The sequence below is a fragment of the Sinocyclocheilus grahami genome, unplaced genomic scaffold (genome assembly GCF_001515645.1).
Source record: "Sinocyclocheilus grahami isolate Dianchi unplaced genomic scaffold, SAMN03320097.WGS_v1.1 scaffold261.1, whole genome shotgun sequence".
Taxonomy (NCBI): Eukaryota; Metazoa; Chordata; class Actinopteri; order Cypriniformes; family Cyprinidae; genus Sinocyclocheilus; species Sinocyclocheilus grahami.
In genome coordinates, this window is record NW_015505440.1 from 947,717 (window position 1) to 974,943 (window position 27,227).

General features: G+C 34.6%; 1 protein-coding gene across 1 annotated transcript in view; it reads left to right on the forward strand.

Annotated features, from left to right (window-relative positions):
- The window catches only part of cabp7a (calcium binding protein 7a), a 37,419-nt gene extending 19,898 nt beyond the window's left edge, over nt 1-17,521 (forward strand). Inside the window, exons 2-5 of the mRNA XM_016290684.1 lie at nt 10,434-10,577; nt 14,250-14,362; nt 16,329-16,479; nt 17,298-17,521. Coding sequence (XP_016146170.1) covers nt 10,434-10,577; nt 14,250-14,362; nt 16,329-16,479; nt 17,298-17,428 — 539 coding nt within the window. The 3' untranslated portion in view covers nt 17,429-17,521. The remainder of the gene's footprint in view (nt 1-10,433; nt 10,578-14,249; nt 14,363-16,328; nt 16,480-17,297) is intronic.
- The last annotated feature ends 9,706 nt before the right edge of the window (nt 17,522-27,227 follow it).

The following is a 27,227-nucleotide window of genomic DNA, read 5'->3' on the forward strand; positions in this document are numbered from 1 at the left end:
AAAAAAAAAAGGAAATAAACAAAACAAAAAAAAAAAAAGCCACAAAACAACGAAATTAGCACAACATAATGGAAACAAGCCACAAAACTATGAAATTAACACAACACAATGGAAACAAGCCACGACACAACGGAAACAAGTTGCAACACAATGGAAACAAGCAGCAACACATTGGAAACAAGCCACAAAACAATAAAAATTAGCACAACACAACGGAAACAAGCCACAACACAGCACAATTAGCACAACACAATGGAAACAAGACACAACACAGCAAAATTAGCACAACACAATGGAAACAAGTCACAACACAGCACAATTAGCACGCCACAACACAGCAAAATTAGCACAACACAACGGAAACAAGCCACAACACAGCACAATTAGCACGCCACAACACAGCAAAATTAGCACAACACAATGGAAACAAGTCGCAACACAACGGAATTAGCACAACACAACGGAAACAAGCCACAACACAGCACAATTAGCACGCCACAACACAGCAAAATTAGCACAACACAATGGAAACAAGTCGCAACACAACGGAATTAGCACAACACAACGGAAACAAGCCACAACACAGCACAATTAGCACGCCACAACACAGCAAAATTAGCACAACACAATGGAAACAAGTCGCAACACAACGGAATTAGCACAACACAACGGAAACAAGCCACAACACAGCACAATTAGCACGCCACAACACAGCAAAATTAGCACAACACAATGGAAACAAGTCGCAACACAACGGAATTAGCACAACACAACGGAAACAAGCCACAACACAGCACAATTAGCACGCCACAACACAGCAAAATTAGCACAACACAATGGAAACAAGTCGCAACACAACGGAATTAGCACAACACAACGGAAACAAGCCACAACACAGCAAAATAAGCACGCCACAACACAGAAAAATTAGCACAACACAAGGAAAACAAGCCACAAAACAATGAAATCAGCACAACAAAATGGAAACAAGTCGCAACACAACGAAATTAGCACAACACAACGGAAACAAGCCACAAAACAATGAAATTAGCACAACACAATGGAGACAAGCCACAACACAGCAAAATTAGCACAACACACCGGAAACAAGCCACAACACAGCAAAATTAGCACAACACACCGGAAACAAGCCACAACACAGCAAAATTAGCACAACACACCGGAAACAAGCCACAACACAGCAAAATTAGCACAACACACCGGAAACAAGCCACAACACAGCAAAATTAGCACAACACACCGGAAACAAGCCACAACACAGCAAAATTAGCACAACACACCGGAAACAAGCCACAACACAGCAAAATTAGCACAACACACCGGAAACAAGCCACAACACAGCAAAATTAGCACAACACACCGGAAACAAGCCACAACACAGCAAAATTAGCACAACACACCGGAAACAAGCCACAACACAGCAAAATTAGCACAACACACCGGAAACAAGCCACAACACAGCAAAATTAGCACAACACACCGGAAACAAGCCACAACACAGCAAAATTAGCACAACACACCGGAAACAAGCCACAACACAGCAAAATTAGCACAACACACCGGAAACAAGCCACAACACAGCAAAATTAGCACAACACACCGGAAACAAGCCACAACACAGCAAAATTAGCACAACACACCGGAAACAAGCCACAACACAGCAAAATTAGCACAACACACCGGAAACAAGCCACAACACAGCAAAATTAGCACAACACACCGGAAACAAGCCACAACACAGCAAAATTAGCACAACACACCGGAAACAAGCCACAACACAGCAAAATTAGCACAACACACCGGAAACAAGCCACAACACAGCAAAATTAGCACAACACACCGGAAACAAGCCACAACACAGCAAAATTAGCACAACACACCGGAAACAAGCCACAACACAGCAAAATTAGCACAACACACCGGAAACAAGCCACAACACAGCAAAATTAGCACAACACAACGGAAACAAGCCACAAAACAATTAAATTAACACAACACAATAGAAACAAGTCGCAACACAACAAATTAGCACAACACAACGGAAACAAGCCACAAAACAATGAAATTAGCACAACAAAACGGAAATAAGTTGCAACACAATGGAAATGAGTAACAACACAACGGAAATAAGTTGCAACACCATGGAAACAAACAGAAACAAGCCACAAAAATAACAAAATTAGCACAACACAACGAAAACAAGCCACAACACAGCAAAATTAGCACAACACAATGGAAACAAGTCGCAACACAACGAAATGAGCACAAGAGAAACAGGCCGCAACACAACGACATTAGCACAACATAATGAAATTAGCACAACACAATGGTATCAAGCCGCAACATAACGATAACAAGCCACAAAACAACGAAATTAGCAAAACACAACGGAAACAAGCCACAACACAACATAAACAAGCTGCAATACAACAAAATTAGCAGAACACAACAGAAACAAGTCACAACACAACAGAAACAAGTCACAACACAACAGAAACAAGCTGCAACACAATGGAAACAAATCCACAACTCAAATTAGTCCTATGCGTTGTGTTTTTCCTTGTGTTGTGGAGAATTTGTTGTGTTGTGCACTACTGGGCCACCGTAGTCTGTCTGTCTATTCATAATAGATGATTAACTTTAAATGAAAACTAATGAGTGAGCCATTGCATACATAATGGATTTTATATTCAAGTCTTCCTTGCATAATTTGCTTGCAAGTGTGTTTGAGAGAAAGAGAGCGGTTTGTGTTGAAGGCTTGACAGTTCTTTAACCCCACACATGCACTTTCATGTCTTTGTCTTTCAATAGCATCTCTATATGAGAACTGTGAGAACACATTACAGCTTTGAAGTGCAACTGCACCTTCATACATCAAACAGGGCTTCAGCGTGTATTAGAAGCACCCTGCCTTCAGATGATAGAGATCCTGCGAGCCCTTTCAAGCTCCCAGGACTTTTAAAGGGAAAGTGCGCAGGGATTAAACAGAGATTCAATATCAGTAAAAATCCCAGGACAACAAAGGGACAGCAAAGGGTATTTAAAGACGATGGCAGAATGTGATCTGAACACTTTGTGATTTGTTGGTATAGCATGATGTCACGATTTCTTTATACGAATCATTGACTCGGAACATCATGAACATGTCATTTTTAAACCTGTTTGAAAAATGAAATTTTATGCAGAATGTTCACACCGCAGAGTCAAACTCTAAAAATACCAAAAATTATAAAGGTATATGAATTTGGTCCATATGACGTCCACATTTACTGAAACTATACTATGGAAATGAGAAGTGTGCATTCTGCTAATCTTCATCAATTTTATGGATTGGAATGACATACTGTAAAAGTGAGTAAAAGTTGACAGACTATTTCTGTAAATAAGTTTGGAACAAAATAGCAATGATGTAAATGGCAGACCATTGATGCACAGGTATTTAAGCAACAGACGTTATGTGGAAGAATATTTGGTTTCTAAAATTAAATCTGTAAAATTAAACACCATACATAGAATCTGTTTCTGGCTGTCATAATGCATTGGCAAACCCCTGAGCATATGGTCATCAGATATGATTGCCACGTGAGAGAGAGTTCAGCTCTTCTCTCTACATCTGTTATCTCACTGTAGAACAGAAAGTATGGATATCTTATCTCTCTCTTTCTGAGCGGCGATTTGAGCTGGCTGGCTGTCATGACTATGTTAGTTTAATCCCTCTATAAGAGGCTCACAAAGAGAAAGTTAACACTGGAAAGTGATTAATTAGCTCTCTTTGAAGAAAACTTCATTCATCTCTGTTCTATAGTTACACTTTGTCCAGGAATATATATATATATATATATATATATATATATCCATCTCTTCCCCCCCCGTGAAAAACAACGTTTTGACTAGTTCTGTGTAAGGATTGGATGACAGTTATATAATATCAGGCAAACAGTGACTGTTTTATTTATTTAACATTTTGCAATAAAGTCAGTAGACATATTCAGAAATAAACAACATCAGAGAATGACACATTTAGAGTAGGGCTAGCAAAGCCTTTTTTGGAGATCTCTAAAGGATGTCTTCAATGAATTGATGTGGTTTAAGATGAGAAGAAAGTGGTTGAAGAGAAATATAAAGTATGTTAGTGTTAATTGGTGTTGTATTGTTAAACTACAACTATTAAAAAACAATTTTGGTATCTGAAATAAATCTCCATTTAAAAAAAAGGTATAAATATAAGATGAAAAAATGGGATTGCCTTGGCAACAAACTGAAATAAATAATTGTTAGTTGAAGTACTAAAATTAATAAAACTGAAAAAAAAGATATATAGAAATATATAAAATAATAAAAATGATAAAAGCACATAGAATTACTAAAACTGAAACTAAAATTAAATTCAAAATATGAATAAATACTTGAATAATGTTTAACCAGTGTTAATGTTTGATTTACAGTTATTTTAAAGCACTTTAAAGCTTATTCAAATTAAAATAAAGTTTGTCTGTTTAAATGTTCTGGGTTTAGTACAGCTGCATTTTTTGTATGTTTGTTTTTTAACGCAAAAATTGTAGCTACCAGTTACTAGCAGCACTTGGGAACAGGTAATAAACATTGAAATATGAATAATTCCATTTCAAATTAAATTTCAACACGACATTATGTATGACATTATTACTTTCCATGTACAAAGTATTGCCACTTAAAGTAAAGCAGTTATTTTTTTCTATAAATTATTTAGTTTTAATCAGGTTTGTGCCACAAATATTGTCAATAGAGATTACTTGTATTAAACCCAAAAACATTCCTTTAGTTCTAGAAATTGAGAGTTTTCTCCAGGAGCCAAACTAAAAAATCCCCAAAACGTTTACAAACAAATACATATGGTAGGTCAGAATTTAATTGGCAAAGAACTGAGGTTTCCTAACAAATCTAATCATTGCCAGCAGCCCACAGCATCTGGCAAGGCGTTGTGCTCTGGCATGGACTTCCCCAATCAAAGTGTTTCTCACTCCAAGGAAACCTGTGGCAATCCCTTAATCGGATTGCAATCTGTTCCTCACAAGAGATTTGAGTTTACTCGAGTTCTTGTATTGTTGTTGTTGCCTCATGCCACAAAATTTGCAGAAAAACGTCTTCTGTGTTATTTCAAAGACAAAAAAAAGAAAAAGTGTAATTCTATTTATGAACATTGCATGTGCACTGGGCTGAAAGTTGTAATTATGTAAATTATACTGCAGGTGTGGGTCAAGGCACGTTGGTTCGAGGTTGATTTTGAGCAAAACAGTACATAAAACATTAGCTGTTCGAATCTACCTGGTTGATGGAGTTGAATGATGAATATTTTGAAACCTAGTCATTTAAAAACAGAGTCATTGATGCATCTTTGCAACGTGCACAGAAATTATGAATTTTTCATCCATTTACTTACCAAAACTGGATGGTTTTTTTTCTTCGTCAAAACATAACCACTCTTTTTTCTTTTCCAAAAAGGTTGCAAAGCAGCATTAAAACATAAAAGTAATCCACGACTTAGGTCTTTTGAAGTAAAATGATAGCTTATAAAGTAATTTTATTAATAATGATGTAATGTTTCTTAATAATGAGCTTCAAATGTTTTTGAAATCTCTTGTGTTTCCAGTTCAAAAGAAAGTCAAAAGATTTTTGGAACCACATGAGGGGGAGTAAATGATAACAGAAATGTAATTTACAACCAAAAAATAAAAAAATGCTTAAAATGTATTCACCATCAGGCTATCTAACATATAGATGAGTTTGTTTCTTTATCAGAACAGATTTGGAGAAATGTTGCATTAAATCACTTGCTCACCAATGGATCCTCTGTAGTGAATGGGTGCCGTCAGAATGAGAGTCCAAACAGCTGATAAAAACATCACAGTAATCCACAAGTACCTGCATGTCTTAAATCAATAAACATCTTGTAAAGTGAAAAGCTGCATGCTTGTAATAAACAAGTCCATTATTTAGACATATTTAACTTAAAACTAATTCTTCTGACTAAAATAATTGGAGTCCATAATCCATAATATTGCTTTCTCCAGTGAAAAAGTAATCTGAATAAGAAGAGAAATATGCACAGATCAAGCATCGTTTACGAACGAAAACAGTCCAAAACATTTCGAAACAAATATGTGTGAGGGCAACATGGGCTAGACTTTTTCCACTGGAGGAAGCATATGGACTTGTATTTTGGCCAAAAGTGACACCTTAATAATATATTTGTTTATTACAAACACATAGCTTTTTGCTTCACCAGACGTTAACTGATGGACTGGAGTGGAGTGGATTACTTGTGAATTATTGTGATGTTTTTATCAGCTGTTTGGACTCTTATTCTGATGGCACCCATTCACTGCAGAGAGCAAATGATGTAATGCTAAATTTCTTCAAATCTTTTCTGATTAAAAAAAACAAACTCATCTCCATACTGCATGGCCTGAGGGTGAGTACATTTTCGGCAATTTTACATTTTTGGGTGAACTATTCCTTTAAATATTCTGAAAAGCTGTATTTTTTTAAATTGCATTGTTGAAAACACATGCCACACTGGATCAGTTTTAGATGCATGCTTGACTTTCATAGTTATCATTATTATTTTTATAGAAAGTGCTATTTTTATGAGCGGGTACAACTTTTTGATATGCTGTGACAAGCGTGCGCTATCATGCTGGAAGTGCTGTGGTCTAATCACAACCCTTACAATAGTGGGTTGGAACAGTTGTGCAGTTGCCTAGCAACAGGCAGAGGTGGGTTTCCCAAAAGCTTTGTTGCACAACGAACATGGTTGAGTCCACTATAGAGCCTCGGTAGTTTCCCAAATTTCCCCACATTTCACACATCGTTATGGTGTTTTTGTAAACTGAGTTTGTGACAGAGGCCTGATTCTCTATTCCAAACAACTCCTACACAGTGTCATGTATTCTTTACCCAATGACATTCCAAGGATACTCCTCTCATTTCTCCAATTAAATTGAAGGCTAAAGGTTAAAGCAAATCAGTTGGACAAAACGAATGCTTGATACACTTTTCTACAAATCAGGTAGGCCATGTGAATGACAGTTTTCTGTTTGTCGTGTGTATTTGCAATCTATGTGGGTTGAGTCACTCTATGATGGAGGTCCCTTAAAACGTCTCAAATGATCACCTATAGCAGTAATTACCTGCCTGTCAATCAGAATATATTGAGACAAGAGGCCTGTTTCTGTACTCCGTAAGTAACTATTAGACATTATTATTTATCAGCTTGAAGACTTCAAGCTTTATTTTTTGTGTTCTTAATAATAATTATAATTTTTGTGCTGTGCTCAAACAGCCACATTATTCAAGCTTGTAATTTCTATCAATTGTATTTTACAGTGTTTTAATACACTTACTGCTCAATATTGATTAACTTTTAACCATTACCATTGAAATTAATTCGGTTACACTTTACTTGAAGGGGTGTGCATAAGACTGACATGACACCTTCATAATCATGACATGACACCTACATAATTATGACATGACACATATCATGAATATGAAGGTTTTTATGCATGTTTATGACAACTGTCATTAAGTGTCATTCGCTCAGTTATGTCATTTTTAATGCAAATATGACATTATTTGACCTAACCCTACCCCTACCCTTACCCCTAACCATAGCCCATAACAAAGACATCTCAAACAATGTCATCTTTGCATTAAAAATGACATAACTGAGCGAATGACACTTAATGACAGTTGTCATAAACATGCATAAAAAACACGTGTCATGTCATGATTATGAAGGTGTCATGTCAGTCTTATGCACACCCCTTCAAGTAAAGTGTTACCATTAATTCTTTACTATTTTATTATTATTATTATTTTTTAATTTGTCACAGTTCAGTTATTCACCGGTATGGCTCTCAGTCTATTAAAAAAAATCACAATAAATATGAACTTGCTAAAATTTACCGCTATGTGTTTTCAGTGCCTTACATTAATGCATTTAAAGTATTATTAATATAAAGTAAAATCAATGCACAAAAGTACTTTTTACTTTTCTACATGGAGCCGACTGACAGAAATGTCACTGGTTTGATGCTGGGGACATTCTATTATATTCTATATGATATACAGTAAATCATTTATTTTGGATTTTAATGATATTGTAGTTTACACTTAGTAGAAAACACTTGCAGTTGTTCTTTGTAGAATACGTCATGTCAGATTTTGCGGTGCCTTATTGCTTTTATGCAGATTTAACCATCGGATGTCCTCAGTAGCTGAAACAAAGTACAGTAACTGGTTCAGTTCATTTCAAAAAGCCTCACTTCTAACATCATACGTCTGTTATTTTAAGCAAATCAAAGAAAAAACAACAAATAATGAGTGTGGTGTGAATGAACAACTCTTATCAACTGTTTTTTTTGTACCGCTATGTGTTTTCAGTGCCTTACATTAATGCATTTAAAGTATTATTAATATAAAGTAAAATCAATGCACAAAAGTACTTTTTACTTTAAATACTACATGGAGCCGACTGACAGAAATGTCACTGGTTTGATGCTGGGGACATTCTATTATATTCTATATGATATACAGTAAATCATTTATTTTGGATTTTAATGATATTGTAGTTTACACTTAGTAGAAAACACTTGCAGTTGTTCTTTGTAGAATACGTCATGTCAGATTTTGCTGTGCCTTATTGCTTTTATGCAGATTTAACCATCGGATGTCCTCAGTAGCTGAAACAAAGTACAGTAACTGGTTCAGTTCATTTCAAAAAGCCTCACTTCTAACATCATACGTCTGTTATTTTAAGCAAATCAAAGAAAAAACAACAAATAATGAGTGTGGTGTGAATGAACAACTCTTATCAACTGTTTTTTTTTTAGTTAATCAAACGCAGTGGAGTTGGGTCAAAGACAGAATGTCTCATTTTGGTGTTAAAGTGTCTACGTTAATGTTTCAAATAACTTTTGTGAAAATAAAATGGCAAAATATGGGTGAAGTAATGTTCCATCGTCATTCAGCTTAACAGATATATTTACGAAAAAATGAAATATACCCATTCTGTCCCGTACTTACTAAAATATATAAAAGAATAAAGCGATCATGCCAGATTTGATTATATTTTAAATAAATGTATTGCTGAAAAAACGTAGAGGTTTGAAGGATAGTGGCAAAGATTTGGAGAGTCTTTTATTGTCATCTGTTGATTTTAATTCTAAATATGCCTGACAATATTTGTTTTGGTATACGAACTATTGTTAACACTGAATGACATTTTAGTGCATTGTTTTCCATAAAACATGGTAAAAATCTATGATAGTAATTTTTTTTTTTTGATCAGAAAAAATATTCTATCATTTAATAAATTATTAAATATTTGTTTAAACAAATAATTTATTATTATTGAAATGATCTCACAATAATTTTGGCAATTAAATTGCATTGTTTTTCTTAAAAAGTACTAATTATTGGAACCAAAATGGTTAAATTCTTAATTCCTGTCTCTAGTTGTTAATGTGTTTTGTACACTTCTGATCTACTTGTTGAGCTTCTTGAATAATGAGCTTGTTAATAATCATTCAAATCAAATGCTAATGACTCTGAATATTCTGTTTGAGTTTGCTCTCGTCTGGTTGATAGGGCATCCTAGAACCATCTTATTTTTCTTTAAAACGTTTCTTTTTTTCCAGCCTCCAAATGTGTTGCTTGCAGCTAAATTGTTTTGCTTTGAAATGAGCAAATTAGAGCCCACACTTCACTTCCGTTTGAAATCTGCTTACTTCCACCGTAATGCAGAGTAAAATTGCTTTCACCATCTGTTGCTGTTGACTTATTTGGACTGCAGTACCGTCATTTCTTGTATTTTTCTCATATTTCCTCCCTAATTTCCTTCACTCAGGGGAGCGATAGATTTAATGTGCTGTTTTTGTTTGGACCCCACGTGCCATTTATCAAACCTAAAGCACAGTGAGCAAAGCATAGTAGCGAATACTCCTGTTCACACTCCGTATTGAATATATTATCTGGATTTATAGTAATATCTTGCAGCCAGAGTGGCTCATATTTCATAATTCTGAATATGGCATCATGGCGTGACAAGTGGAAAATTGCAAATGACTTAATGATGATGTATAATGCATATACGGTGAAACAAGTAGGCTCAACCAACCCTATGTATTATGGCATTTTGACGTCTTTTAACAAGCCTGTTCGGATGCAACGGAAATCGTCCTGTTCCTTTGTTTTAAATCAATCAAGTCAAGAAGGACTGCGCTTTGCTGAAGTTGAAAGTGAATTATTGTGCGAAAAATCAATATACTGCAATCATCCCTTTTCTTTGAGTCACTTAGGGGTGATGATTTTAATATCTGTCTCGTATAACAATGTTGCAGAGTAATAGTGTGTGTTGCTCTCTTCCTCAGAAATCCGGGAGGCGTTTAAGGTGTTTGATCGAGATGGGAATGGCTTCATCTCAAAGCAGGAGCTCGGCATGGCCATGCGTTCTCTAGGGTACATGCCCAATGAGGTCGAGCTGGAGGTCATCATTCAAAGACTCGACATGGATGGTGAGGAGACACATACACAAGACTGTGAATGGAGTGCCGTGCTGAAAAAACAAGAATAGATTGTTGCTCTCAGCATGGGCTATCAGCTGATGTTCTGAAAAAATATGTGACATTTATGGTAAAAAACCCAACAGCTGTGGTCACCAGAACGTTTTATGGAATTAACTTAAAATAAGAGTAAAAAATTTATATTTCATTAACTGATATAATGTTAATATACCAGCCTACTGAAGTACTAAAATCTGTTTTGTACCTTTATAATATATGGACAACCATCACAAATATACAGCCACACCAAAATCTGCAAAGTCAAAATCTGCAAAGGGGTAATTAAATGTAACAAATCATGTAAAAATTTATATCTTCAAACTTACATCATTCTTTTAAACTGAGATGGTAGTTATCTACATTTGAAGAGCTCATTTGCAAAAACCGATAAACGCCACTTTAAAAAAAAAAAGAGCTGATTGCCATGCATTATTCTCCACATATAGCGTGATCTGAACCCTAAACACGTTTTGTCAAAAAAGCCGGTTTTGTCCACTTTCAAGGCATCGCGAGTTCACGTTTTACTGCAGAAGCCGACAAGCGCCCTTGTTGTTTTTGAACAGAAGCCGATAAGTCCATTTTAGCGAATCAGCGCACTGTATTCAGGTCAGGTGACAAGGCTGCTTTCACTTTGAAAAGACGTGCTAGCTGAGAGGAGTTTCATCAAAGCTGACTAAAAGTGATCGAGGATGGATAGTTTCGCCGAACTTGATGAACCTGTGATATCTTCTTCAGGGCGAAAAAGGAAAATAAAAGCTGAAACGTTTTCACGGAACCTTGCAAAAGCAAGGTGTGTTTCAATGATGAGGGGAAAGCTCTGTGTATTGCGTGTAATCACATCCATAAAGTTTATGATCACAACAACAACAACGTTTGTCAGGCATCTACATTGTCATCTTAGGAGATTACAAAGATTAAAAGAGTGTTTTTTTTTTAACTCTAAAACATGAAATGTGGAGTTATCTGCTTTTGCCAAAAAACGACTGTTGGAGTTATCTGCTTTTGCTATAAAACAAACTTTTAATATGTAAAACAAAAACATATTTTCAATGAACTTTAATTTTGTAAATTACTATTTGTTTAAGTTATTATTACTTAATCAAAGCAACCTAACTGCAGTATGATTGATATTACTTGGAATGCGCAATATCGGTTTTGCAAATGAACTGTTCATTTGATAAAAATCACTTGTCAATTTCACTGAGTGAAGAACAAATTTATGTGGTTTTGATTCATAAATTTGTTTTTTTGTCTCTTATTTAAACCAATGAAAATGCAGATCATGTTGTAAATAACAGTAACAAATTTGTTCCTTTATCACCCCTTAGCAGATTTTGACTCATATAGAAGGTGAACAGTGTCATATAAAACAAATACAAAACATCATCATGTTAACAATTTAACAACATAAAATGTAACGTGTAACCCTAATGTATAACTGATATAAAAAAAAAATAAGAAGAAACTGTTAAAAAAAACATAAAAGGTGTCGCACAGGGAATTCTGGCAATGACCATTTAAAAATTTCACTCTAAATTGTAAGATGACTTGTTCTTTTTAACTTCCAAAAACTGTAATTTTAAAAGAATTTCACATAAAATTACTTTTTTAATGTGTAAAACAGAAAAACTCAGATTAACAATTTAACAACATAAAATGTAACGTGTAACCCTAATGTATAACTGATATAAAAAAAAAAATAAGAAGAAACTGTTAAAAAAAACATAAAAGGTGTCGCACAGGGAATTCTGGCAATGACCATTTAAAAATTTCACTCTAAATTGTAAGATGACTTGTTCTTTTTAACTTCCAAAAACTGTAATTTTAAAAGAATTTCACATAAAATTACTTTTTTAATGTGTAAAACAGAAAAACTCAGTGGTAACCAGTTACAGGTTTTTAGCATATCATGTTTACAGTCTTTTACCATTAAAATTATTATATTTTTTTGCAGTGCACCAGGCAACTTAAAGAGATAGTTCATCCATCCATCCATTCATGTCAATATTCAGTGAATATGTGCTAAATTGTTTGTGTTGTTCAGACTTGTTTGATTTTCTTTCTTCTGTGGAGTAGAAAAGAAGCGATGTCTCAATTGATTTATTTCAAGATATTGTCTTTTGTGTTCTGCATAGATAGAAAGTTATAGAAGTTTGAGACAACGTAAGGGTGAGCAAATGTTTTCAAGTTTCAGTTTTAGGGTGAAGTATCCCTTTAAGGAAGCCCACCAGACACCCATCATATGCATTTCTCGGCACTGTAGGGATGCCAACTGCAACTGACAGATATTCAACAAATAAAAAGCTAAATAACGGGAACCTTTTATTGCTCCAAACTCTATCATATTCCTCACAATGCATGGAGACATAAGGATTATGCATGGGCTAATAATGAGAACACTGTTCACAGTAGGCGTTTTGAAGTTTGACAGTAATTGTCTAGAAATTAATTGAAGGCGAAAGCGGTGCTTTGATGGCTGTAGCAGCGGTGCTTTAAAGAACGTCTCAGAGAGGGTCTTTCAGTTCGACAAAACTCACTCCATGAAGTCACGCTCAATCTGACACTAAAAATATTGAAGCTAGCAAAGAGAGAGAGCGAGAGAAATTAATCAAACTAATCCAACAATGGACTAATTAGCAAACCAATCCATGACCAGCAAACTCAGGCAAAATTTAGGAATTTAGCCAAATTTAAGAATTAAGCAGAGACTTGAATATTTGTGAATTGCAATTCAAAAAATCTGAATAAAACAGAACTATTTTATTAGTCTAACCAAATAATAATCATAGTCATCAATTAATATTATAATTATTAGTTATAAATTATATTATTGTCATTAAATCATTATTAAGCATTTATTTTGCTTGATTTCAACTATTTACTCCCAGATATGTTCAAATTATTTTTTTAACTGATCAGACATACATCTCCGAACTCATTACTATCAACAGCAGTAGCATTTTAATATTGACAGAATCACAAAATGAAAGTAAATTTGTTAAAAAATAAATCAAATATTATTAATATATATATAAAAAAAAACATTTCTGTTGGTGTTATGGATTATTGATATTATATCATATTTCTCGAAATACTCTATTTCCAGGATTCCCAAAATTGTTCTCAGTCAAATCATTTTTACCTAAAATAATTACTTATTTTTTTACACACTGAAATGTTAAGTTAGTATTTCAGTGATATTCTCTGATGTTGGATAAGTCATATGAAAATCAGATAAACAAATAAAACATTTAACCATTAATTAGTAGGTGTTTTATTTTATTTTTTTATTTCATTATTAGCTTTTCACAAACTCTATTTGATAGTTTTTGATTTCATTTTCATGGGTCATTCATAGTTAAAAATTAAATGTATTATTAAAAGACTTTAAAGCCTTTATTTAACTTTATTAAATTTAAATTACAATTCTACATCACGTTGACACCTCACTGCAAATTCAGTTCAGATGCTGGTATTCTCTATTCAGTTGTTAATAGCAGACAACTCTGACGGAAAATATCAGATTTCTGTCCATTTCTATACCCGTTTCATATTCCAGAGCCAACACGCTGGAACTTGATGTTGTGCTAGAATGCATCTAATACTTCACGGTCTGTTTTTTAGGTGATGGCCAGGTGGATTTTGAGGAATTCGTTACTCTCCTGGGGCCCAAACTCTCGGCTGCCGGGATGCCTGACAAGTTCAACGGAACCAATTTTGACTCTGTGTTCTGGAAGGTGATTATTAGCCACTTCTCTCTTATTCCAAGTGACAACAGGCACAAAATATGCTGCTTCTGTCTGCCTCTGTCACACAGAAACCAGATTAGATACACTTTCAATGCTCTCTATGAAATCCAACAAACAGACATGAATCACCTTAAGGGAATTGGTTCATATAAAGGGCCTCCTATCCTTTAAACATGAGCCAAATTTACATATCTGAATGCATTTAAATGCAGATATATTCTATGTGACATGATGACTTTTAGCAATAATTATTAATAAATGTCATAAGTCTCATTCACTGCATTCTCCAAGTGAGACAAGCAGAATATCATTTGTACGGGCCATATGGTGATTCCCCCAAAGGGTTTGTTTCTCTAATCGCAGCTCACTGCTGTCAGTTTGGCATCATGCCTCAAAAAAACAGTTTTGTCTATCGCTACAAAATCCATAACTTTGTGCCAGCATGGTCTGAAAATGATCTGAGTCAAATTGGGTGAAAATCGGACGAATGGTCTTGGAGGAGTTAAAAAAAGTAGGTTTTCAACATAAATCAAAATGGCGGACAGAAAGTTCAGCTTACTCTGGTATCTAAGTTGTAGGCATAAGCCAAGGAATATTTTGATATCAGTTTCATTACAATAGACTAATGCAATCAAAAGTTATTAGCATTTTTAAGAATGTAATTATTAATGGTTAATGAATGGTAAAAGTAGGTTTTCAACATAAATCAAAATGGCGGACAGGAAGTTCAGCTGACTATGGTAAAACTGGTATCTGTGTTGTCAGCATGAACCAAGGAATGTTTTGAGACCAGTTTGATTACAATAGGCTAATGTAATGAAAAGTTATAAGGATTTTTGTAAATTTCATTATTAATGGTTAATGATTGGTTTAACATTTTTGACCAATAGCTGGCGCTGTTACCAAACTGATGTGGCATGGTCAGTGTGAGGTGACAATGGCACATACAAAGTTTGGTGTAAATATGTCAAAGCTTTGCAGAGATACAGCCTCAGATGCAGTTTGGCATCTTTCCAGCAAATTTGTTTGATGCATAAAACGAAAACCGTTTCGTATATCGACACGAAATCCATAACGTTTTGCCAGCATGGTCTCAAAATGATCCGAGTCAAATTTGGTGGAAATTGGACCAACGATCGAGGAGGAGTTCGAAAAAGTAGGTTTTCAGCCTGAATCAAAATGGCGGAAAGGAAGTTTGGCCGATTTTGGCATAATTGGTATCGATGTTCTCGGCATGACCCAAAGAATATATTGAGTTTTATTGCAATAGCCCAATTTATTCAAGCATTATTAGCATTTTTGTAAATTTCATTATGTCTAGCCCCGAGCTAACCCTCAGAACAACGCCCTCTTGTGGAGAACCCCCGTCACTGCGTTGCGATTCTGTGCTCGGGCCTTCGAGCTTTTGGCCACAAAACTTTTAACCCCAAAACTTTTTGAGTACTGTCAGGGCATGGTGCCAAAGACACATACTAAGTTTCGTAACGATACAGCAATGAGTTCGTAAAATATAGCATTTTTTGACAAAATTCAAAATGGCAGACGCCCAAAATGGCTGACATGGGAAAAAGCCTCACATCCATTCATTCACGCATTATTCGAGAACGGTTTGACTAATCAACTTGAATTCCATAACGTTTTGCCAGCATGATCTGAAGATGATCTGAGCCAATTTGGCGAAAATCAGACAAACCGTCTAGGATGAGTTCGAAAAAGTAGCGAAAAAACGAAAAAATCTTACGATTTTATTTTTATTTTTTTAAAGTCTTGGGACTGTCCTCTATCAGTGTGCCAAATTTCACAACTTTCCCCCAAGCGGTTTTATGGGCTACCATAGACTCTAGAGCGGAAGAAACGGAAGAAAAAGAATAATAAGAGCGCCAACGGATACAATAGGTGCCTTCGCACCTTCGGTGCTTGACTCCTAATAATACAATTTGGTCTCTGTTTTTAGTGTGATATGCAGAAGCTGACTGTGGAAGAGCTGAAGAGACTCTTATATGACACCTTCTGTGACCACCTGACTATGAAGGACATCGAGAATATCATCATGACAGAGGAGAATCACATCGAAAATCCTGAGGACTGCCAGGTTGACATTGACAGTAAGAATGTTTTTTCTTTCTTAATGCACAACTCTGGATGAAATATGAGTTGGATTATTATTACTGCCCTGCAAAAATATGCATTTCATCATCAGGTTTAATTTTGTAAGGTGTATAGAGTTGCTAAATTAGGATTTTGGTGGATGAAGACCCCCCAAAATCTTAATATCTTGATCTACATACACTACTGTTCAAATGCTTGGAGTTAGTATGATTTTTCTTTAAATAAATTACTATTTTTATTCAACAAAGATACAATAAATTAACCAAAATTGACAGCAAAGACAATGTTATTAAATATTTCTATCTCAAATAAATGCTGTTTTTTGAACTTTCTATTTATCAAAGAAAAAAGTAGTTTCCACAAAATGTTAAGCAGAACAGATGATTTCAAGATTGATAATAACAAGAAATGTTCTTGTGCAGCAAATCGGCATATTGATAGCTTTAGTGAGCATAAGAGAATTCTTTCAAAAACATTTAAAAAAATCATACAAACCCAAACTTTTGAATGATAGTTTGTGGCATCATACAAATAGCACTTCTTCTTACAGTAGGTGAAATGCACAAAAGACTTGACAAACTCACAGTTGATTAATCAACACAGAAAAAGACAAACATTACTTTTCAGTACATTTTCATGGTTTCTTGCAGTCCTACATATTTATAAACCTTTTTTTGCTATTCATCCAGTGATGTATACTATCTTGTCACCAATGTTCCACATTTTTAATTTCATTTCAATGAATCAACTCCAAAACTTGTCTTACGTCCATATTTCTCCTGATCTTCTCATATATTTCTTTCTGCTTCTTTAGCGGAAAGTCCAACCCAGCAGGTGAAGCAAACATGCGTACGGAAGAGTCTGATCTGCGCCTTCGCGATTGCTTTCATCATCAGTGTCATGCTTATCGCAGCCAATCAGGTGCTTCGCAGTGGCATGAAGTAACTGAATGGACCAATCACAACGTAGATCCAATTCAACATATAACAGTGATAAAAATGGCAAAAAAACAAAACATGCACACACAAACTGGAGCAGCTGAAAAGTTCATTTTATTTACATGAAATCCAAATGTTGTGACTGAAATATTTTTGAGACGAGCTACAGCTTCTACTGGAGAGAATGATTCATATTTGACAGCAAACGTGATGTACTCAGATATATAAACGCACACATACTGTGTCTTACCCAAAAAGGTCTGATAAAAGTACACGAAAAGAGAAAAAAATAAGAAGTTTATGCTGTAAAGGACTTTAAACATTTCCCCATTCAACCGCTCTCTCTCCCTCTTCAGTATGTTTTGGGTGAGTTTAGCCGCATGGACATCTCCAACCGAGGATCCTACTCTTTGATGCATGACGATGCATGGATTTACAATAGCCTGGATGTACCAGTAGAGCTCAGCTGTGCATCCATTCATCTATATATTAGACCCCAAAACAAATTTTCGAAGAAAGACCCGTCTTAAACGTATGAAGAGTTGGATATGCAGCAGAGGCAATTTCTGACATCTTTTACATCCATTATACTGATCCCTTTGCATGATAATAAGGGCTGTTTAGGGCATGCTCATGTCATGCAATGTTAGTCTTGTGTTTGTCGAGTAACTATTGTTGGTTTTTACCTGTTGCACATGCCTGAGATGATTGTAGTAGTACTTCATATGGCCAAAGGGGGCGTGAAACAACCCAAAAGCGATACTATACCACTAGTGACATACCTGTAGAATATTAAAGGAATAGATCACCCAAAAATGCAAATTTGATCACCTTCAGGCCATGTAGATGAGTTAATTTAGCATTACATCACTTGTTCACCAATGGATCTACTGCAGTGAATGGGTGCCGTTAGAATGAGAGTCCAAAAAGCTGATAAAAAAACGTCACAATAATCCACAAGTAATCCACACCACTCCAGTCCATCAATTAACATCTTGTGAAGCGAAAACCATTGCTTCTGGCTGAAATACAAGTCCATAATCCGTAATATTATTTTCTCTTAAGTTGTTTCATCTGAATCAGGAGAGAAGCATGCACAGATCAAGCACCGCTCATAAGTGAATGAGTGATAAGTCATACGTGTCAGTTGATTTTGATGTGAGAGGACAACAGGGGATGGAGTCTTTCCCTGAATATGGATTATGAACTCATATTTTGGCCTGAAATGACAGTTTTCAAGTTAAAAGGCCTTAATTATGGGTTTGTTTCTTACAAACATGCAGCACTTCACTTCACAAGACATTAATGGATGGACTGGAGTCGTGTGGATTTTTGTGGATTATTGTGATGTTTTTTTTATCAGCTGTTTGGACTCTCATTCTGACGGCACCCATTCATTGCAGATGATCCATTGACGAGCAAGTGATGTAATGCTACATTTCTCCAAATCTGCTCCGATGAAGAAACGAGCAAATTTCATTTTTGGGTGAACTATTTCTTTAAGTGTTTTACCGTACGTGGATCAAAATGATTTTCTTTTCACCTGAAATACACTATGCATTTTCAGGCGAACTGTTTGAACGATCAACAGCGCTCGTCGGTGCAGATGTAACTGTTACATTTTGCGAACATTTGCACTGTAGTTATCACATAGAGTTGATAATTAGGAGCTTTTTAATTGAAATGACACGACTGGCATGAAACGATACCAAATGAATACGTTAAGACACATTATAAAAAGAGTATTTGTTTTCTGACATATCAGGAAATGATTTAATAGTTGTTTTCGAACCAAATCGATGTCCATTTAAGCTTATCGCCAAACCTAAATGGATGGTCATGATGTTTCTATTCGTTGTAAGGAATATGTGTATTAATATAACCTGAGAGCAAACACTGTGGTATATCACTGTTTCACTGATGTTTCAAAATATATTGTTCATATGTCCATACGCTCTAAAAAATGCTGGGTTGAATATAACCCAGCGCTGGGTTAAAAAGGGACAAACCCAGCTATTGGGTTGTTTTGACCCAGCGGTTGGGTTCAAAACATCCCAACTGCTGGGCCAAAACAACCCAATAGCTGGGTTTGTCCCTTTTTAACCCAGCGCTGGGTTATATTTAACCCAGCATTTTTTAGAGTGTATGAATGTGCCATTTGTGACATCGTTCAGTGTTTTCATGGGAAATATAGTAGTTTGTGTGCAGGTTGACATGATGATGGCAAAATGGAGTATCTAAGGTGTGAATAATATTTCAAATATGTATGTCAGGGTTTGAATATGTATAAGCTGTAAGTGTGCCATTCTATTGAAGGGCATTTTCCAGAGTATAACATTAGTTTTCAACTCTGCCCAGGGCCTGAATTGATTTAGCTGTTAGTTACAGCACCATAAAACTCTTATATTTGGATGTCCAGGTATAAATGAAATATGCAATGGATGGAAACACCCGTCTCAGCACACACCACGGGCACTACGATCGAGTGACAGTCAAAGAGGAGTCACAGGATAACAATGTACAGGTTTCCCCCATTAGACAGGCACGATTCCTTATTCATTAATAGAAACGGGGAAAGCTAATAATGTTCCCGAGCCGCGAGCAAAATATTATCGCTTGAAATGGCAAATTATCTTTGACCAGAGAATAGCTGTTATTCAAAACTCATCCAGAATAGAAATACCTGATAAGGAAATCATCATTATATCATTACTGGATTGGCTGGTAACCCGGTCTGTTTTATTTGTGCTTGGTAAATCAGATCCAACAGAATTAATTATTCACAATAGCTGCTTATTAAAAAAGAAAGAAAGAAAGAAATACAAGAAAAGCAAAGCAAAGCAGTGTCGATGGCTTCGTTTTAGGTGTATCACGCTGTAAAAGTGGTAACTTTCCTTAAAGATCTATTTCTACTTGCTCTATTTCTACTTTCTCTAACTTGCTCTAAAAATGCTTTTGTTGGTATAACCTATTATAACAAGAATTAGTAGATTTATCTTTAGTAACGAATTAAATGCAAAATAAAAATGGTTTAAAATTGAATTAAATCACTTTTCTTCGACCTTAAACCAGTTATTTAAAATTTCTGACCATGAATAAAACAGTTCATGTTAAGGTTTAAGATTGAATTATTAAATTAAAGTACATTTTTGACCATGAATTAAGTTACTTCATTCATGTTACCAGTTACTTTAAGGCTTACATTTTAATTTAATTATTAAACTACATTTTTGACCATGAATAAAATTAGTTAATATAAGGTTTAAAATGTAGTTTTTTACCCTGAATAGAACCAGATAATTTAAGGTTTAAAATAATTACATTTATTATTAAACACAATTTTATTTTTGATGCATGTAAAATAGAATTATTTAATGTGTTATTAAATTCAATTGCATTTTTGACCATTATTAAAACCAGTTAATATAAGGTTTAAAATTCAGTTTTTTTTTACCCTGAATAAAGCCAGATAATTTAAGATTTAAAATAATTACATTTGTTATGAAATTAAATTATATTTTTGACATGAATAAAACCAGTCAATTTAAGGTTTACATTTTTTTATTTTAAAAAGGATCTACATTTTGGAATGAATAAAAACAGGTAATTGAAGATGTTACCATATGAAGCAAATTTTTCAGGTTACCTGACAATTTTTGCCGTAAAGACTTATTTACTACTTCTTGAATATGCTAGCAAATGACCCAAGACATGAAATGCAAACCAATGCCTTCTTGATGCTGCCTTGATGGATGCCGACATATATTTTGACTAAAAGCTTCACTATCATAAAAGCTAGATTACGCTTGTTACTGGGGGACACCTGTATATGAAACTTATGTTCCATTTTTAATCGGAACTTAAATGAAACATTCAAAATATATGGTTCATTGTAATGTACATTAAATATTAAAGCATATATTATATATAAGTATTTCATGTCTACTTGGCATCATGAAAAAGAGTATCTTGAAGAAGCATACATTTTATATGAGGTTTGTTGTTTGCGTCATCTTTCCTGAGGAGGAAATATCGAGTATATATTTAAGCAATACATGAAAGCGAATAGGAAATGTGGGTTGACAAATGCTAAGTACATATAACTGTGGATTTTAATGAGAATGTTGGTTTGTACAAAAGAGGATGGATCTCTTTTCTCATTAATCAGACCAGTAGTTTATTATCTGTAGAGCACTTTAGTATCCAAGATTTTTAGTAATTTCGCATTGAAGTCATTTTTGTTATAGCCAGATGTTTTGTATTACATAAATGATCAAGATGTTTATGTTTGTAAGACTGAACCGATACATGTAGAGCTTCATTATTTTTGTTAAAGAGATGGCAATATATGACAGGCTTTTTTTCGAGATGTGAGCCACATTTCTGTGTTTTTCTAAAGAGACGCACAAAAATTCAGCTCACGTTCATTTATGGAAACAAGTATTTGGCCGTGCTTCGGCCTGTTTCCATACTGGAGCGTGTTGAATTTTGTCCTGTGACATTTCTTACTTTGCCTTATGCTGTTTTTTTTAAAGACCTTAAAGAATATTGTTTACAGTGATGACATTTCTATGATATTCCTATCAGGTCTGACTAACTATTTTTGAATGTGGATAATCAATGTGCCATACATATGTTTATTAGTGCGACTTACGCTCTCTGAGGAGGGTCAATGTAACCTTATTCATTCATTTCACCTTGTGAACGTGTGTTTACTGAGTGCACAAAATGTGTGTATCCACCTGTGACATTGTACTGTATTCCAAATGAATAAAGATAATACCAAACTACACTGGAAGAAGAAGCTTAAAAACAGTTATTTCACACAGACTCTCCTACAAACAGTTTAATATGTGTGTGCACTCCAAACTATCAACATGGTATTAAAAACAAAACTACAACTGTCAACACTGGATTTATACAGTGTACACTGTGTTAAGGTGCAGTTTTGACATACTTTCAAGACAGAGCCTGAAATTATTCTTATATGTCTCTAATTTATTGTTTCTTTTTGCAGTTTTCAACCAATGAGTGAAAGGAGAATCCGTTTTATGTATAGTTCATTTTATCAGGGTTTCTGTAGGTTTTATGAAGGTAAATATAAGACGTTTTAAAGACCTTTTTAAGTAAATACAATTTAAGGAATACATTTTTATAGGAATACGTTTTATTAGCAAAACTTTCAAAGCTTGAAAATACAACTTCCAACTGATTCCTTTACTTTTTAATTCATTTCAAAAATAGCTTAAAGGGTTAGTTCACCCAAAAATGAAAATTAGGCTGCGTTTTACTCAGCCCCGAGGCATCCTAGGTGTATATGACTTTATGAATCCAGTCGGAGTTATATTAAAAATGGTCTTTGATCTTTCAAGCTGTTTAATGCCACTCAGCGGGTGTTGCATTGCTTCAGTCCAAAAGAATTTATATAAAAATCGCCCATCCATAAAAAAAAGTGTCTCACACGGCTCTGGGGGGTGAACAAAGGCCTCCTGTAGCGAATCAATGCATTTTTGTACGAAAAATATCCATATTAAAAATGTAATAATCACTTGAATCTAGCTTGCGCTCACTGTTGTAAACAAAAGCAGTTCCGGGTTCCGAAGTGACGCACGCGGAAACGCAGCGGAGAGATCAAAACAAAACAACGGTCACTAATTAGAAGTACAAAACGAGGATTTGTAAAGAAGAATGTCAGAGGATTTCGATATAAGCCAAGAGGAGACTGGTTTTCCTTTGCTAAAGTAAGGAAACTTTGCTTCCTTTGCTCTTGTTAACAAATGTTGGTTTTCACGAGACTCACCGGCGCATGCGCAACACTGACCTCACACGTCATCCGCCCGGAGCTGCTTCCGTGTGTACAACTGTTGGCGCAAGCTACATCAAAGTGATTACGTTTTGAATATGGATATTTTTCTTACAAAAACGCATCGATTCGCTACAGAAGGCCTTTGTTCACCCCCCGAAGCCGTGTGAGACACTTTTTTGTATAGATGGGCGATTTTTATTTAACTTCTTTTGGACTGATGCATTGCAACACCCGCTGACTGCAATGATAGAGCTTGAAAGATCAAAGACAATTTTTAATATAACTCAGACAGGATTCATCTGAAAGAAGAAAGTCATATACACCTAGGATGCCTCGGGGGTGAGTAAAACGCAGCCTAATTCAAATTTTTGGGTGAACTAACCCTTTAAGGACTTGAATACCTCTGCTCCCAACCACTAGTATATGGAAATTACTTTTACTGTATCTTCTGATATAGATTTTAGTATTGGAAAACAAGACAGAAATTCAAAGATATTGATTTTTCAGGAATATTTATATGTTAAGTTATATATAATATATTATAAAACTTTTATATTATATATTATAATATATATATATATATATATATATATATATATATATTTGAACAAAAATACAGTAAAAGCGGTATTATTGTACAATATTACATGCAACATTTAATGCCATGACTAAATGAATTTATGACTTTCTGTTCTGATTTAAACCTTTTTAAGTTCTGAATTTGTGAAAGGACAAATTAAGACTTTTTAAGAACCGCAAAAGCCCTGTTTTATAGAATGTTTGCAGTTTTGAAACCCTGTTACCATTTACAACAGTTTGAAACCTTGGTTTGTGTTATTTTTCTAGCAAGACACATTAAATGTAAATACAAAAGATTTATAAAATCTTTAATATTTTGGAAAAAACAAATGGTCAAAGATTATGTAACCAAGTTGCAAATTTTATAGGGGCTTCTAGTTTGTAATGCAATATATATATATATAATTTTATTTTTTTAATGAAAGCATACGGTATCTAATAGTTTTTAACACTAAAAAACATGGGATTTGTACCCCATGCTTTTTTTAAAAAAAGTAATTGAGCTCCAGTTTGTACCTTACGCCTAATGCAGTCGTAATTTGATTAGGAACTCATATTCTAATTATAATTGTCAGTTCATTAAAATAATTAGATTTGTTTGTTGTAATCCTTTGACATAATCACAATCACATGTTGCCAAATCTTACTGCAGTGACAATAACTAATCCTGATCTCAAAGCAAATCTGACATATTCCATTTTTTTTCTTGTGAAAATCCCTTTATCTCTGTAAAGAACCTGCTTGTTTACAGATCACAGGTTCTAGATACATGATGCTATCAGTTTCCTAATTCACACTAACACTGTCATACTTTCAATCCAAAGCAAGAGTTGCAGATTCTATGTCCTTTCCCTTTATGTGCTTCGATTTCTCTCTCTCTTCTGAGCACACAGAGATTGATCAATTTTAGCCACAGGTGGCTAGGCCTATCATTAAAGAGAGGTTTTGATATTCGGAGAGTGAATGCCCGGTGAAAGTACAGAATAAGACGCTATCAGAATAGATAGCAAGCAATGTGTAACAAGTAAAAGTGTTTGTCTGAACTATCACAGTCATAATGGAGTTGCTATTTAATTATGTATGTATTCCGTGAAGTCATTTCAAAACATTTGAATCACAATTGAAAAAAAGTAGTATTGCAGACATCTAATGAATCAGTTATGAATTTACACAGTTTATAGAGTAATATGTAAGGGATAATGTGCATTGTGTGACAGTCATATATCCAGCAGACATTATACTAAATATTTGATAGCTCATAATTTCCATAAAGATTCTTACAAATTATTGTTTTGTGATTCAAGAGAAAATAGCAGCTTATAGTGGTTTGAAATGACATAAGAAGTAAATGATGAGCGATGAGTGCATAAATGATGTGAGATTTATTCCTTATTTATTTATTCCTAGCACCTGTCTGATCTTATGGGAAAAAATGTGACTTATAATAACAATTAATTATGCATAATTACATTCAAGTAACCCTAAACCAAACCCTAATCCTAAACCTAACCATATAGTAAGTAATTAGAAACATACAAACATTTTTTTTATAATCAGAAATTCTTATTTTTGAATACAACATTATTGCAGTGGTTCCCAACCCTGGTCCTGGAGGCACCCCAACACTGCACGTTTCCCCTTCAGGAACTCGAGCTGCATCGACCTATTTTGAAAATAGAATTGCAAATCTTTCATGCAATTATTAAAAATACAAACTGTACATCAGTCAGTTATTGTACTTATTTTAGACAAATGCCCCTAAACAATACAATCAAGCAAAACAAACTGTGATTGGTTGCTTTACATATTGGTCAGTTCATGGCCAAAATAAGCAACAAAGTGGATCGAATTTAATGTGTGTCTGGTAAACTATAGAACAAAGAGATGACAGATAAGGAAGAACAGAAAAATGGAGAGTTAAGAGGCAATGACTTTAATCTCAATGAATACACGCGGTTAACTTCCAACAAATAAGTTGTTTACATAGCTGTAGAGCTTCCTCCATTAATAAACAGAAAGAGCTTGACTCTCTTTAAATAGAGCTTTAGTGCTTTATTGCAGCCGCTGGATCAATCTCATAATAGAGTCCATTGTGATAAACAAGAGACGAATCGAAGCAGAGCACTGATTCAATGTCAAACTCAGTTCAAAGAGTAAAAATAAATCCTCTCAATCACAATCTTCTCTTCCTCTCCTTCTTTCTTCACCATTTTCTAATTTTCAAGGGCAAGAACTTTATAAACAGCTCCATTCCACTATGTGGTTGCTAAGGTACTCTGAGTGGACTTTGTTAGGCTGTTCAGTTAGTTATCTCTGCATTTAAATTGTACTTATGACAACATGTGACTATAATTTACTTTATTTAAATAAATAGAACAATAGCGGAAAAAGCAACAGACCAAGATATATTTGTGTAAAGTCAAAACATAATCTATGATATGGTACCCATTACTTTAAAACAAGGGGTTTGTATTTAATGTTTTTTTTTATGTGTCATGTTCACTAAGGCTTCATATATTTGTTTAAAATACAGTAATATTGTGAAATATAATGACGATTTAAAATAACAGTTTCTGTTTTATCATGATAATGTAACTTATACTTCCATTACATTTTTTAAAAATAATACGTTTATGTTCACCAAGGCTGTCTGATCAAAAATATAGTAAAAACAGTAATAATGTGGAAATTCATCATTACTCCAGTCTTCAGTGTCACATGATCTTCCAAATCCCTCCCTTGCGTGATGCTAATCTGCGGTGATTGGTCGATTGGTCTCAGTTGCATTTCATCATGTCTGTAATAATGCCTAATAAAGCATCGTTTGTGAGCGCAGTGCTGCTTTGTGTACAGCATTACCGGGGAAACCGCTATTTTTACCGCTCCAAAAGCGGCACCTAGTGGCAAAGAATGAATTTGCATTTCAATTCAGCCCAAAGCGAAAAGACCAACAAGTGGGCAGGCAATATGCTAATATTTCATGTTGACATGGGATTCGTTTGAAAAATCATTCAGAGTCTACACTTTCTTTTGAGAGACAATAACTTTATATATGGTGCACTTTCAGATTTAAAACTTTGCAGGATGTTTTCATTCACTTAGAGCTGTGTTATATACCACATGAAAGGTGAAATGAAAACAGTTGTGCTGCTTTTTTTTTGCTGCTTGAGACAGTGATGCATTTTTGTCAGGATTCTTTAAAAAAAGTGAAATTTATTAATAAAATATTTATCTGACTTCATAGTCACCAAAAGCGTCAGTATGGCTCTCCAGTGAAAAAAGGGTGGTATGGATCGGTGCTGACCACAACAACTGGGACGTTATCTTCAGTATGGTCAGAATTTTAATGTGTCTCTCATTTCAGCATCTGAAGAGAGAGTGCGGGGTCAGAAATGTGAAGTTTAAAAAAAATCAATATAAA